Raw genomic sequence first — 16,547 nt, forward strand, 5'->3', positions numbered from 1 at the left:
GGGTTAGGGGGTTGCCTGGTTAGTCCCCTATCTTTGTATTCCTTGTGTTTTCTACTAATTCGTTCTTACTAGTCTAAAAAGAATGACTTTAAAGAATTGTGTTATATTAATCATCTACTATAATAACTATTATTTGAAATAAGATTTAACTACTCACTCCCTGTAGGCATCACCCTCACTTTCTGGGAAGGAACCAGAAATTCAATTTTAAGGGGTCGTATATAAATTAAAAAAAATAAAAAAATAAAAAAATCAAGGGCCAAAATAAGGAAAAAAAAGTTAACTTATATTTTTCTAACAAATTTAAAAATTAAAAAACGTTTTTAAATATTTTTTAAGAAGTGGGGGATGGAAGGGGGCCATGGCCCCGCCACCCCGCCTTAGTTCCGTCACTGCTCACACATATTAGCTTTAATAACATATTATATAAAAGGACGCGTGTTTTCTTTTTAATAATAATAATAATAAAAAAAAACCTTCCATTTGTAAAATTAGTTATTGACGAAGCAGTTGATCGCACAGTCAAATTTAATCAATTGACATCTAGACAACAAGCAGGGATAGTCGAAAATTTGTTTAAGCTTGTCGGTGAGAAAAATATCTTATGCTTAAGTTAGCAAAGAGAATTCAAAATTGCATAACGCTTAAGTTTTCTCAAATTGAATGAGTATGGGTGTACTTAAGATGATGATACGACATTTTTTTATATGGAGCATTCACGACTCACGAGTAATTCTAATTTTTTATGTATTTCTTTTGAGTCATTCAAAAAATAAGATAACTTTTAAAATTATTAATTTTAAAAATTACATTATTATTGAAAATTTTGGGCCTTAGCCAAATTTTGAATTGTTAGAATTGAAGTCAAGTTGAATAAACGTTGTTTAAATTTAAATTTTTTTTTTTTTTTTAAAAAAAAAGAGAAGATAATAGTGCTCCACCGTCCAATCCATCGCTTTAATTTGAAATAAGCGCAAATTACGATGAAACAGACAAAGTTTAATGTCACCTTCTATCACAGAGAGACACGTGTGCAATGTCTTGCAGATCATAACGGTACTTCGTATCAACGGTCACTAAAGGAGCGTGTCTACTGACACGTGGAATCCGTGGTCGACAAGTTTACAAACAAAGAAATAAGCAAGTCAGTGGAAACTTTTCTCTGGCGGTGATTTTTTTTTTTTTTTTTGAGAGGAATCTGGCGATGATTTTTCAATGTGAGATCATATAAAATAAAATGAAAATATTATATTTCTACGATCCATGTATAAAAATTTCATTTTTTTTTATATTAATGTTATTAAAAAAAATATATAATTGCACTTTCTGTCCATAAAATAACGATTGCAACTTTTGTTTTTGTTATTAATTGGACAGAAATTATTTATAAATTGGGATGAATAAATTTTTCTCCAATTCAATTTTTAAAAGTGACGTGATAATATGATTAATAAAAAAACAAAAACATGTGTTTTTTTTATGTTAATGGAATACACGTCACTTTTAAAGATTGTTTTTCCAACTCAATTTATAAGAAATTTTTGCCCGTAAAAAAATAAGGTATGAAAACAGCAAAACGAATTAAAATATGATTATTATTCTTCTTAAAATTTCATAAAGTCATAGAAGTGTCATCTATGATGTATAGCAATTGATAGCTATTAATGATATTAATATTAAAAAAAAAAGACACATAATATCCATGGTCAAACAATAATTAACCATAAGTTGATTCTACATAGCACTTTAACAAAGATGGCACTTTCTTAAGTATGCTTAGAGTGTAAGGTTAATGAGGTGGTGAATATAATAAAGAGAATGTTAGACTTCTTCAATTTGGAATAGATTCTTCTTCATTTTTAAGTGAAAATGAATGGATAAATTTTACTTTTCAGAGTTTTGTTTTGATCAGGGGCGGAATAAGACATTAGAGCAGCCCTAAATTTTAGAACTTTGCCTTCATATCAAAAAAAATTTTCCCGTCATTGATTTTGATGCATCTAACGGTATACATAGGGCCATGTCATTTAAACATTGTGCTACATAAATGATATGGTAACCGTAACATATACATTATTACATCTGTGAAACTAATTGAATCGTTTCTATTTCACTTGAAACAGAAAAGACGGTTGAATTTGACATGTGTGGAATTAATAAACTATGCTTATTATTGTTATTATTATTATTATTAATCCGAGAGTGGAGATATGGGTTGTAAGGTCCCAAGGCCACATGAAGAAGAATGATAGTGGCATAGGACCCATAAAAAGCACTTCATTCTTTTGTTGTACCATCTTTCATTAACAAATCGGCATTTATCTTCACCATAATGCAACCACTAAAGCCTAAAGGCAAGCTCATAATAGAACTTAGGTCCACCCATCCAACCTTTTTTAATCTCTTTTTTATAAGCAAACCCAATCCCAATACTTTAGAAGTTAGAACCCACGGTCGGTGCATGTTCTCTAGCAATTCTTTTGAGGAACCTTCGTGGCAACAATTTGTTTGCAAATTGAAACCAATTAAATAGATAAATCATGCTTTGGAGATATCATTAGTTGCTGCTTTGTGAGTTTTTTAGCTTTTGTTTTTATTTTCCATGTATTTTTGTGGCTAGCTGTTTCCTGTTTGTCATTGGATTATTCAAGTGCTGGAGATTGTTTTTTGCTTACCCTTTTTTTTTTCCTCCTCTTTTTTTTTTTGACAATGCTATCCCCCCTTCCGACTCCTGATGATCGTATTTGTTATCTTCAACCGATTATTATTGGTTGTGTTGTGTTGTGTTGTTTAATCCAGTAGAGATTCAGATAGAGTTGAAGGGTATTTCGAAGGTTATGCCCCTGTCTGTGTTCCCTACTTTGGGGATTCGAGTAGGGTTGAAGAGTCTCGAGACGGTCATGCTCATTTCCGCTCCCTGTTGATCTGTAATTTGTTCCATTTACAAAATTTTGTCTACTTTAACCGCCTTCATTGGTGGTACCAATTCCTTTGATGGGCCGAGTCATGTATTTGACTCATTCTCAACTGTTAGAAGAATGTCTTTGCCGCATTTTTATTTTTTTTTATTTTCTTGTAATTCTCTCTTTTCCTCCTTTCCCGCATTGAATAAAATTAAAATTAAAAAATTAAAAAATTAAATAAAAAATAAAAAATAAAAAAAGATTTGGATACATCATTAGGCAAATGGGCTATATAATTACTAAGTATGATGGAGATTGGCAGCAATTAGCTGACCGAAAGATAACAATTTGAACAGTCAATGAGGGAGTGTCTTGATAGGATCTACTTGACTAAAAATGTAGACCCCGCACCTCGAGCTTATTGAGACTTAAATTACTATTTATCATAACAACTTGAGCTATAGAAAGAGGTAAATTTAATCACTTAATTAATATTTTAACACTCTCTCTCAGGTGTGGGCTCAAACTTCCCTTTAATAGGTGAGGCCCAACATGTAGAATATTAAATTTTAATGGGGTGAGAATTTATGGAGTCAAGGTTCGAACTCAGAACATTTGGCTCTGATATCAAGTTTTGGTCATAGAAACTGATATTCCAATTCAGGCTATAATAGCCTTCTTTTCTTTTCTTTTCTTTTTTTCTTTCTTTCTTTCTTTTTTTTTTCTTTTTTTTTTTTTTTTTTTTTTTTTTTTCTAACCCTTTGATGTTCAAGATTAAACCTCAATGTCCATGATTTACCGTTGGGTTTGCGGGTGTATTGAGACAAGAGTTACAAGCATTCAAGAGACAAAAGTTGTAAGATGATAAATTAGATTTATTATTGTTAATGTAGAAGTAGAAAAGACTTGTAGCGTTCAGACTATTTCTCTATAAATAGAGTCTTGTATACAATCAAATGAATTTAAGGAAAGATGTAGCCAACAAAAGGCTTAGAAGTGTAGATGTAGACCATAAACCGAATCACCTAAAATCTGTCTCCTCCATTTCATTTATCTCTCTTTAAATTATTATTAGTTCTTACGGAGCTATCTAAGCACCTATCAAGACAGGTAAACTCCATCGAACCTTCTCCCGTTAGCTACAATTTGATTAGAAAATTACAACCGATTCCGATCCCGATCCCGATCCCCTCCCCCTCAAATAGCTTTAATTGATTAGAAAGAGAAAGTTGTTTAAAGTATTGCCCTTATTGGAGACACAATAGTACATTGGCCATGATCAATCAAGCAAAAAGTGCGGTGAGTGCTTTTGCAGATTTGCATTATGGATTCGGGACCCTCATCTTGTGCAACGGCGATGAACATGAACCTGGCCCTTCAACACAAAAGTTCTACAAAGCATACAAACAAACACAAGGGGGGTGGGTTATGAAACCAAGAGATGCTTGCTAATTACTTAATTAATTTACATAATTAATTATATCTTAATATTGTTAAGCAAGTAATATTACACAAATTGCTTTACCTTTAATTATTTGAGACGTGTGTGAAACTTTGTACTACACGTGTATACCACTTATTGAAAAAATAAAACCCTTAATTTAAAAGTACTTTATATTGCATTTGAATGTGGGATTAAAAATTAAGTACAACGATTACATATGGTTTTTAATTCATGCCAAAATAAAACAAAATAAAATTAAGAAATCTTGAATCAAACTCAGTCTCAAGCCTCATGGAGGCCCTAACTTCATGTTTAGGCTCCCATCAACATTAGCATTTTTCAGAGCACTGTTCATGATCATACTTGTCCTCTAAGAAATAACTTTTGGGGTATGTGTTAAATAATGGTTTTGAAAAGTATTTTGATATGATATAAATGAGAGAAATATTTTTTTTGGTGGGATCAATATTAGAAATGTATTTTACATATTTTTTTTTTAAATCTTTTGCTAATGATTTTTTAAAAAGTATAAAAAATAAGCTTTTAGGGGAAAAAAAATATATTGCTAGGATTTAGATATTGGTCAGAATTTAACGGAATTTGCAAAAATACCCATGCCTGAATCTTTGAAAAATTTTATAATTTTTTTTTTTTTTAAAAAAAAATCAACACAAGGGTATTTTGAGAATTTTGGCAAGATTTAACAGTAAATCCTAACAAATTATCCTTTATTGAGACGTTTAGAAACTTAGATACCCTAGTTTGAGACGTTAGGAAGTTCAATACCCTTTTTTTAAAATGACCGATAATTCAATACCATTTTGTAACGTTATCACAAAATATATTTTCATAATCTTTACATGCGTTTTTACTTTTTACTTTTTACAAAGCCTTTTACCTTAAAGAACTATAGGTGGTGTTGTTGGAATAACATATCTTCCTTTTAACTACTCATATTTGAACTACCAATGAGAGGAGGTGAAGTCCCAACTCCCAATCCCAAATAGAGAAAAAAAAGGGCAAAAAAGGGCTTGTGTGATATAAGAGTAATGCTAGAAATATATTTTATTCTATAATGTTGAAATGACAATCTCAACTAGCTTTTGGATCAGTCTTTATTAAATGAAAAATTCAGTCGAATATTGTAAGATAATTGTAGGATAAAAAGATGGTTTCTAACATTACTCGTGAAACAAACGTAAAAAATAATTTTGAATATTTTATTTTTAGGTAAAAAAGGACTCAAATTTTGTACAAACTGATTTGTAAAAAATCCGTGCAAATAAATGTATAAAACCGACATGCATGTGTTCTTTAAGTTATTAAAAAAGTATGCGAGAAGTTTCTCACATATAAAGGACACGTGTCATTATTAAAATTTGGTTTGTAGTAAATTTTTATTTTATATATATATATATTTGAATTTATCAAACAAATTAAGGCAAAATTAAGCTTAAACTAAAAGCATGGTTTTTTTTATGGTTATTGTGTTGGTTGAGAAAGCTGATGAGCCACGACAAAATTTCCCATTCAGAAACATTTCACAGAATTTTCCATCATTTAAATCCAACGGCTCAACAGCTGAGTACCACCATATCACGTGGCATGTTGGACAAGTAAATGTAACGGAAATATCTGCATTGAGTTAATTACCAAAATCACCCTTGACTCTGACCCAAGAAAAATTAATTTTCTGACATTGAATCAAGAGATCCATATTAAATAGATTAATATGTGTCCTTATTTATTTTATTTTTTAAAAAAAGTGTCCTTATTTGTGGGGTTGAGTTTGGCATGCCTGAAGTAAAATAAAAACAAAAAATAAAAAATAAAAATAAAAAATAAAAAAACTGAAAATTTCCATGTTCTTCGTATAGACAGTGAAAATTGTTCGTATATTTTTCGTCGGATGTAAGCTTAATTCTTTTTGATACCATATAATGTCTATAAAGACTAATTTCACAAACAGTAGTTGTTGATTTTTCGTCGTTTGTGATTTTTTCATACGAATCAAACGCCGAAAAAATATATTCAGAGATTTTTTTTTTAAATGATTTTATTGAAAATATTTGATGACAGAAATTAGGAGAAATAAGATATTTTTAGGCTTTTTCTCTAAATGTCACACTTTTATGTTTGCCTTTTCCTATCCTCACTAGCTACACTTTATAGTGATTTCCTTAAAAAAATTTCAACTAGGGTTTTACTTTAATAATGAAAATATTTTTTAAGAATTATGCACGTGAATAAAGTTAATTTTTTTTTTAACAATAAATTAAATTCCAAATTATAGATTTAAAAAATCATAATTTTAACAATAAATCATTACACTGAAAATAAAGAAATATTTTTGTATAAGTCCTATCTATTTTTATAATTCTATGATTAGGTAAATATTTCTTAAGTCGATAAAAAGGTAAATAAGAATAAATAAATAGAAATGCACAAAAACCGCATATGATCGGATTATAGCTCAAGTTTAATCCTATAAAAAAAAATATAAAGGCGAGAAGATCCATTTAAGAAAAATTTTGTTTGTTGTATTTAACGGAACATATAATATCACTTTATTTAAAAAAAATAAAAAAATTAAGTGACGTAATAATTATTTAATATGTGACAACATCACTTAAATATGTAAAATCTAATATTAACTAAGAAATCGTCATTTAGCTGTGAGTGAGTCTGTGAAGGAGCCGTTGACTTAAGGGGGTGTTTCAGTAAAAATACTCCTCGGCTCCTTCCAGGAAGTTGCCTTTTGATATAAATAAACAAACGGCCGTTACATCACAGCTAAACGTCGTCATTTTCTCCCGAACAGGTCTTGGTCGTTGGGTCAAAGACTCTATAAAGCCAACGGCTACAATTCCGTTCTCTTTCCGTGTCTCTGTCATCGGCGACAATTTCCTCCACCAGAAGACCTCGGCGAAAACCTCGGAGCCCTTGAAACAGACGACACCCCAATCTCGGAAAAGTTGAAAAACTCGGATCTATTCGTCGGCGAGTAGTTCCCATTTAAGCTCTCATTCGCAGCCGATTTCTCTTTGATTCTTTCCCTCCAGCGAGAATCCCCTCTCTTCCTCAATAAATTTTTTTTTTTTTTTTTTCCTTAGAGATTTTCGCCTTCCCAAAAGTTGTCGATAATGCCCGGTATGTTCCAGCCTCCGAGACCCTGATTTGCAAAGCCCAAAAAGCTTTTGTCTCTGAAGCCGGGAGGTAGCCATTTTTGGCTTCTGGGCTTTGCACATTCTGGTAATTAATTAAGGGTTTATTCTTGAGTTTCTGGGATTTTAGATTATTTTTCCCTTGTTTTGTATAGTTTTCGTTTTTTGGATTTATTTTAGAAGGTGGGTTCTTTGATCAAATTTGATTGAAGAGCCTTCTTGGGTTTGTAATTAGTGATGGGTTTGTTATAGGTTTCAAAACCCATTTGTAAAAATTGAAAATATTTAAGGCAAAAAGAAACAGGTCCGTAAATCTCTTGTGGGTTTTCGGACAATGTCTGTTGCTGATGTTGCTCTGGGTCCGAGTCCGATTCGCAAGGAGCCGGTGGATTATCGCCCCCGGATAGGACCTTGCTCTAGCGAGTCTAGGGAATCGATCCTTTTATACCTCACTGTCGCCGGTTCTGTGATTCCTATGCGTGTGTTGGAGTCCGATTCGATAGCGTCAGTGAAGCTTAGGATCCAGACATGTAAAGGGTTTGTAGTCAAGAAGCAGAAGCTAGTTTATGGAGGCAGAGAGTTAGCCAGGAACGATTGTCTCATCAAGGACTATGGTGTCACCGGTGGGGATGTTCTACATTTGGTTCTAAGGCTCTCTGATCTCCTACTCATCACTGTTAGGACCACTTGTGGGAAGGAATTTGAGTTTCATGTTGATCGGCATCGAAATGTGGGGTACCTTAAGCAACGTATTTGGAAGAAGGAGGCGAAAAGTTTTGTTGATGTTGAGGATCAAGAACTTTTCTGCGATGGTAAGAAGCTCGATAACCAGATACTGATTGATGATATATGCAAGGACAACGATGCTGTCATTCATTTGCTGATTCAAAAGTCTGCAAAAGTTAGAGCTAAGCCTGTTGAGAAGGATTTGGAACTTTCGGTTGTCGCAGCAACTGAAAGTGAAGGGAGAGATCAAAGAGTTGATGGGCATAAGCAATCCAGGGAGCTTCAAGTTGTGACAAGGGAGCCACCCGGTAGAGATTTCTGGTTCGAACCGATCATTGTTAATCCCAAGGCCGAATTTTCCTCGTGTATTTGGGATATGATTAACTCTACAATTGATGGTTTAGAGAAAGGCAATGATCCTATCAGGTCCTCCGAAGGCACAGGAGGAGCTTATTTCATGCAAAATTCATTGGACCAGGATTATGTTTCAGTTTTCAAGCCTATCGATGAGGAGCCCATGGCTGTATACAATCCCAGGGATCTACCTGTGTCAACAAATGGTGAAGGGTTAAAGAGGGGGACAAAGGTAGGAGAAGGAGCATTGAGGGAAGTTGCAGCTTATATATTGGATCATCCAAGGAGTGGACCTCGCATGCTGTCAGGCGAAACAATGGGCTTTGCTGGCGTACCCCCTACCATCATGGTTCACTGCTTGCACAAAGGATTTAATCATCCAGAAGGGTATGAAGGCAAATCAAAGAATATTAAGATTGGATCATTGCAATTGTTCATGAAGAATGATGGAAGTTGTGAGGACATTGGTCCTGGGGCTTTTCCCGTGGACGAGGTACATAAGATCAGTGTGCTTGATATAAGAATAGCAAATGCAGATAGGCATGCTGGGAACATATTGTTCCGCAAAGGAGAGGGTCAGACTGTACTCATACCAATTGATCATGGCTATTGCCTGCCTGAGAATGTAAGTATAGAGATTCTCCTTTTCATGCCTCGCTATCTTATTAATTGTTAAGTTGTTCAAGCATTAGACTTTTGCCTGCATGCGATTTTCCTGTGAGTGACATTTTTGGGAATCGCATTTCAATGCACATTGCTTGTCAAGACCTAAATGTGCTTGCTAGAGGTGGTTAAAGTAGGTTTCAAGTTGGGTCCAAGTATGAGGATTGACTAGCATAATAACTTATGTCCATCTCTGGGCTCTTTTTCAACTTTGATTTTTTTTTTTTTTTAATGAAGTATGTTTAGACAGCTTTTATTCATACTTTCATTGTAAGCAAAATCAAGAGCATTTGTGCACAAAATTGCATATTTTTGTGGTTAGCTTTGTTTGTATCATGATTTTTAGGAGCTTTCTCCAATTTGAGGTGCAGGTTTCTGGTTATTGCTGAAACCAAAAGATCTGGGACAATCGATGCATTTTGTAGTCATGTAGCAATTGTTAATACTAGCAGTGTGATTGCTGAAAAATATTGTTATCTTGTCCCACCAAAATTGAGATTAGTCAGGTTTTCCTTATAAGTTCATTTGCTCTCTTTGCAGTTTGAAGATTGCACGTTTGATTGGCTTTACTGGCCGCAAGCTCGCCAGCCATACTCTCCTGACACTATTGAATACATAAATTCGCTTGATGCCGAACAGGATTTAGCACTTCTGAAATTTTATGGATGGGACATTCCACTTGAGTGTGCCCGCACGCTCTGTATATCCACCATGCTTCTGAAGAAAGGAGTGGAGAGAGGTCTCACTCCCTTTGCCATTGGAAGCATCATGTGCAGAGAAAGTGTGACAAAGGAATCTGTGATCGAGGAGATTGTTCGGGAAGCCAAGGATTCCTTGCTCCCTGGCATGAGTGAAGCTGCATTTCTTGAAGCTGTCTCCGAGATCATGGATAACAAGCTAAAAAAATAATTATCCTCTGGTTTATATATAACTATATTAATATATATATATATACACGCATGTATTTACCAAATGATTGGTCCATTTTTGGATGGACTGAAGGTCGTACAAAATGTGCATGGTTTACCCTGTTCTGTATAGGCCTGAAGCTTTCCTGTCAACAGTTACCTGGGGTTATATCGGGATGTTGAACAAAAGCTTAAGATCATGAATAAAATGTGTTATGCAGGATTGCCTGAGATACTACGGAGCTTTAATGGGAGCCTAAAATATTTTGTACATATTCATGTCGATGTTAAATCCAGACTTCTATAACGGCGGGGCCGTTGCTTGATCTAAGAGAGCATCATCCAAGTGGCCTCAGCTTAAGTGGTTGTGAGTTATATAGCCAACTGAGGTAGATAAGGTGTTTCTTTTGACAGTTCTAATTCTGAGTTCTTCTTCCTTTGTGATCGGAGGACAATAGATTCAACTGACTGGAAGCAATTAAGATTTAAAAATTGGAGTGTGTAGATTGTGCTCAGGTTCCATGGATTGCCGGATTGTCTTTATATTGATTGGATATCTTTGACAGGAATTGTGGCTTGTGTGTATGAGTGTATGTTTGATTTTCTAAATAAAGCAGAAACTATAAGATCCTTATCATATCTATATCCTTCTCAATTGCTCATGGTTCATTTTTGCAGATTCCTAGTATAATTGTGGCGACAGCTATTTGTTTTTTGCTTTTTAACCGGCTGCATTTTTTATCGTTGAATAGCCCAAAATGTGAAAGAAACCAATGTTAGTGAAGGTGGTGCCTTTTAGAAACCAATGGACGGTTCTCTCTCTTGTTTTAGCTCTTAAACCTCTTTGAGGAAAATGCTGTTTTCTTGTCCCTGATCCGCCCACGCACTAACCCTCCACCACCATTGGTATCAGTTTCTTCAACCGACATCCTCCACCACCACACGTGGTGCACCTCCATGGCTCGCTTGCTGCAAGCGCCACCGTTGCCGTTTCCTTTTGGTCATTGCATCAAATATACAACTCTCTCGCTTCTCTCCCATCGGATCTCTATAGTTGGAACCTTCTTTTGGTTTATGGGGATTCCCAGATCTAGTTGTAGCTTTTGTTTTGGTGTCTAGTGTACCAAGCATCATCTGCCAGGTTCTTTCTTCATTAGATGCCATGCTATGAAGCCATGTTGGCGCTTCTCCTCATTATATTTGATCCAACCATCCTCGGTGCTTATTTCCCTGTTGTGGTTCTCCTTTTCGATTATTGCAATAGATATTGTGATTGCAATATTGAGATAAGAGTTACAAGAACTTAAGAGACAAGGTCACAAGAATTACAAATACTCAAGAGACAAGAGTTACAAGATGAGAAAGTAGATTTATTGTTGTTAATATAGAAGTAGAAGAGATTTGTAATGTTTATAAATAGAGTCTTGTATATAATCAAATGAATTAATAAAAGATGTAGCAAAGAAAAGGCTTTGACGTGTAGACGTAGGTCATCATCTTAATTTTATGTGTTTCTCTTTCGTATTCTCATATCTTTGTTAGATTATGTGATCTTACAGGCAAATCTACCTCGGCTTTGCCTCTTCAATCTGCTTGTTTTGGCGGCCAATCCAATGAGCCAGACCATTTATTTGGCTTATTCCCAATAGTTTCTAGAGTTTTTCTGCACTGTTGTGGTTGTTTTGAGACTGTTGTTGGGATGTCTATTTCTTTGTTTGTTTTCCTTTTTGTTGTAATCTTCCCCTTACCCTTTTCCCATATCGAATAATAACAATAAGAAGAAGAAGAAGAAGAAGAAGAAGATGGTGCATGTTGGTATATGACCTACAGCAGTTATCACTGCCTCAGTTGCACCATCTCTGCAACAGCCCTTTACAGCAGATATTGCAAAATGGGCTGGCCTAGTTGAGCAGAGTTGTTGTACAACAGTCCAGTTAGATGGCCAACTTCCTTGAATCTTTTCAGTTCCATTGTCATCGTTCCTGTTATCTTTGATTAGAGCACCAGAGTGGGTCAAGAGCCCCTCAGTTGGGCAGGCATTATTGCATGTTGACAAACTCCCCTCTGACACCGACTTATTCACTCAGAGAGCGACTGACGGTGACTATGGTGCCCTGCCCCTGCCCCTGCCAAGCGCCATCTGACTTTCTTCGCCATTTGTCATCCATTATTGACATTTTTCGCATCGCCAGATAACCGAGCTAAGAACATGTTTTTCCAATGTATTTTTCCAATTTATAATTACTCCCTCAAATTTTCGATGTATTTTTTTTTTTTTTTGTCTACTCCTCCGTTAATATTTTCTATTAACTTGAAACAAAATACATCAGATAACTCAAGATATCTATAAACATTCGTGGGTCTCTACGATTCCATGGCCAGAGACCGGCATAGGAATCCAAGTATAATTGTATTTTCACACATTTAATAAAGGTGTAATGAACAATTTTCATTGAGTAATGCATTTTACGTCTAAGTTAATAGAATATGCTTACAGAATAAAGAAAGTGAAAATATTTGATAATTTGAGAGAATCGATCGTCATTTGTGAAAGATCGTAGCTTGAACGTAAGTTCGGAGGATAAGTAAATATGATTTTTCCTTTACGAAAAAGATGAAATGTCATATAAAGAAGCCGGATTAATGATGCCCCATATACTAATTCTTCCATAAAGATGTTTCCTTTCTCTTTTTTTAAGTTAGAGTTTGAAATAAAAGAGAATTATGTTCCATTTTATAAGCTTATTCTTTATCCTTTATGTTCCCTTATGCACCACTTCTTAGTTCTTTCTCCTCTAACCAAAAATAAAAAAATAATATTATTTTTCACCCTCATTTATTTTATATTAATTAATACATAAAAAAATTACTAAAAAATAAGATAGCCAAAACAAAAATAATAATAAAAAACATAGTTTCATAGTCTCACCATTAATTTCACACCTTTTGTCCTCCCGCCCCAACTACCATTTTCCACGCTTTTATTTTCTTTACTTCACAAGGTTGTCTCTTTTGTTCAGACGAGTGGGACCTAGATCCGATAGCAATATCTACTCAATACTCATAAGATTTATTATACTTTAAAAAAAATTAATTAATTATTATTAAAACAAAAAATTCCACCCAAAACATATTAATAATCAAAACCTTAAATGTGTCTTCGGAATAATTCTACAAGTTACTCTTCTATTCGTTCAATTACAAGATAACTTTTAAAATTACAAATTTAATTAAATTCAATAATGATAATTCACAAGCCAAATATTAATTTAAAAAGCCATTTCATTATTAAAAAAACAAAATAAACTTCTAGCATTACTCATCTCTCTGAGACCCCGAGTCGTCCACCCTAACATCAAAACACAGCTCACTTTATATTTATGATCTCATGCGCTAGAGCATTTACCCCCGATTAAATAATTTTTTTCTTAAGTTTTTCTAGAAGATTTTATTTTATTTTTATTTTTATTTCGACTACTTACTTTTTTTTAAAGCATCTACATCCCGCTCTTTATTTTAATTATTTACTTTCATTACTCTATTTAACTATTTTTTTAAAAGTACCTATGTTCTAAAGTCATGTGCGTGTTTTATTAAGAGCACGTTTGGAGATTTGGTAAGTGCTATAACAGCTTACCAATTTTTTAAACTAAAGTACCTATCCGAATACAGTTACATATTTTCGCCCAAATTTGCATTTAACTAAGCAAAATAATCTTTGGCTAGCCGAATGTGAATACTCGTAGTCTTATTTTGGTTAATATGTTATATTATTGTCTAATTTACATTAACATATGATATATTAATGTCTCTTGGTTTAGTTATGATTAGAATTATTTATAATTATTTGTTTAAATTTGAAAGAATTTGAGCAAATAATTATGAGAGACCACTGATATAACCCACCTGACCAAATAAAAATTGATCTGTCCAACTACTTATCCGATCAAATAAATTTCATAAATAATCTCTCAAAATTATCTACAAAATTCTACCGAATCCGGACAAACACAAAAAGAGACTAAAAGATATTTAAATATGCCCAACCCATCGTCAAGACAGCCCTTCGCTCTCTCAGTCTCTGACACACACACACACAAACACAAACACTGCTCGGCGAAACAGTCGGAGCGATGAGCAAGCCACATGGCCATCGGCCACCCTCCGGCCGGACCAACCTGGCCTCGTGCATAGTGGCCACCATCTTCCTCATCTTCGTAGTCATCATCATCCTCATCGTCTACTTCACCGTCTTCAAGCCCCACGACCCCAAGATCTCCGTCAACGCCGTCCAGCTCCCGTCGTTCTCCATAGCCAACGGCACCGCCACCTTCACCTTCTCACAGTACGCCGCCATCCGAAACCCCAACCGCGCCGTCTTCTCCCACTACGACAGCACCCTCCAGCTCGTCTACTCCGGCTCCCAAGTCGGCTTCATGTTCATCCCCGCCGGCAAGATCGACCCCGGTCAGACCCAGTACATGGCCGCCACCTTCTCCGTCCAGTCCTTCCCCTTGACGGCCCCGGAAACCGTCGGAGCCATGGGGCCCCAGCTCGCCACCGGTGGGTTCCGCATCAGCCCGACGATGGAGATCGAGTCGAGGATGGAGCTGGTGGGTCGCGTTCGGGTCCTGCACTTCTTCACCCACCACGTGCAGTCTCGGGCCGGGTGTAAGGTTGTCATAGCGGTGAGTGATGGCTCTGTGTTAGGATTCCACTGCTAATTCTTTTTCTTTTTCTTTTTTGGGTAATTGTAGTTAGTTTTTTAAATTTTTAATTTTTTTCTTTATCTTTTGTAGAGAGGGTTTTGGGGAATTTAATTTTGTGTGACCCAATTGGTTGGAAAAAGTGTAAAAAAAGAAGAAATTAATTTTCTGATTAGAACTTGCATTTGGGCATTTGAGCTTTGTAGTAGTGGGTTCAAAATTATGAACTTGCTGTAATTATTAGTGAGATGTTTTTGTCAAGTTTGTGGATAATTTGGTGCACAAAAAGGAAAAGGAAGGGGAGAGGCTTTTGCTTTTGTGGAGATTAATTGGGCAGTAAGCAAAGTTTGATGCCATGATGACATTTAGGAGACTAAATGGGGTGGGATTTGGTGAGAATTAAGAAATAAAGAATGAGAAATGTGCAGTGAACAAGGCGACAGAGGAGGTGGGAAACCTGCATAGGAAAGGTCAAAAAAGCAGAGACTCGAATCCCAAGGCAAATGGGACAATTATTACACTGAGGAGCCTTTGTCTCCAATTCTGCACTGGACCCAAGTCACCCAACAAAGTAAAAAAAGAAAAAATCTCACTTCCACTTACTTCCACACCTCCAAATCCAACTGTTACTGACTTTTACTGGAAGGGATAACAACTTTTAACTTACTGGTAACATGGTAGGGTTTCGGTACTTAACTGAATACGAAATGAAATGAGTGGATTAGAATGTAGAGAATTAAGAGTGTGTTAAAGAGTTAACGTTAAAAAGTTTGATTTATTTATTTAAATAGGTTGAACTAAAATTTACTTATATAATTTTTATTAATGACTCGGCGTGATTTAAATTCAATATGGGAACCTGAATTGTCACTCTATTTACTGGAGAGTCTTCTCAAATTGAGATTTAGTAGAATATCTAGCCTAATGCATCGGATAGATTTAATACAAGAAAGATTGCAGCCACGGCTAAGCCGGTAGGGTGCCCAAATTATTCTCTTTGTCCATGTGATTCTTTGCCCACTCCTAATAACTAGCTTAGATGGTAGTTTGGTGGTCACTTTCAAATGTGTTATTGGGAGTGGTAAATCACTTTCTTTGGCCGAAAGGATAGTCCACCTTTTGGCTTATATGCGGTATAAGTCATCCATTTTTCTTTTTAATCTTGTTGATACAGTTTTCGATATGGTGTAAATAACATGTTTTTCAAAATTCTTCAATTTTTCTCAAGAATCTTGCAAAACAATTAAAATTAGGAGACCATTGTGAGGGTCTCACTCTGATGCCTAAATTAGTTTATGAGAAAAAAGTCTACCATATGCATAAAAAATTCCGTTTGTCTTTATACTTGGGGTATGAGCTTATTTATAGGCTGAATGATAAGCAACCTTACTGTTAGGATTTCGTATTCTTTGGCCTAGGAGCGTCGTCAAAATCTGACTAAGACTTGGACTATTCTAGTTTTCCATCCTCTAATCTTGGAATTCTTTCGTTAATAATCTCCAAGCGAGATCTTCGGTGACAAATCTGGAATTAGTTTCAATCTCGGATTACTCGAAATTGATCCAAGTCCAAGAGACCTGGATCGTGACTCCTTTCCTAATTTGTCTTGAGGTGGAGTTGATACTTGAGACCTTGGCTGACTACGTTGACTCTCAGTCTCGGGATTTCAGCATTTTCAG

At 35.1% G+C, this 16,547-nt stretch overlaps 2 protein-coding genes across 2 annotated transcripts; both read left to right on the top strand.

Moving 5' to 3' along the window:
• The first annotated feature begins 7,176 nt into the window (after positions 1-7,176).
• Positions 7,177-10,822, top strand: LOC133854256 (phosphatidylinositol 4-kinase gamma 2-like). Its single transcript, XM_062290356.1, has 2 exons — positions 7,177-9,216; positions 9,795-10,822. The coding sequence occupies exons 1-2, from the start codon at positions 7,846-7,848 to the stop codon at positions 10,161-10,163; spliced, it is 1,740 nt and encodes a 579-aa protein (XP_062146340.1). The 5' UTR covers positions 7,177-7,845; the 3' UTR covers positions 10,164-10,822.
• Positions 10,823-14,209: 3,387 nt separating this feature from the next.
• Positions 14,210-15,141, top strand: LOC133854391 (uncharacterized). Its single transcript, XM_062290580.1, has one exon. It carries the CDS (start codon positions 14,296-14,298, stop codon positions 14,884-14,886), a length of 591 nt encoding a protein of 196 aa, XP_062146564.1. The 5' UTR covers positions 14,210-14,295; the 3' UTR covers positions 14,887-15,141.
• The last annotated feature ends 1,406 nt before the right edge of the window (positions 15,142-16,547 follow it).

The sequence above is a fragment of the Alnus glutinosa genome, chromosome 13 (genome assembly GCF_958979055.1).
Source record: "Alnus glutinosa chromosome 13, dhAlnGlut1.1, whole genome shotgun sequence".
NCBI lineage: Eukaryota > Viridiplantae > Streptophyta > Magnoliopsida > Fagales > Betulaceae > Alnus > Alnus glutinosa.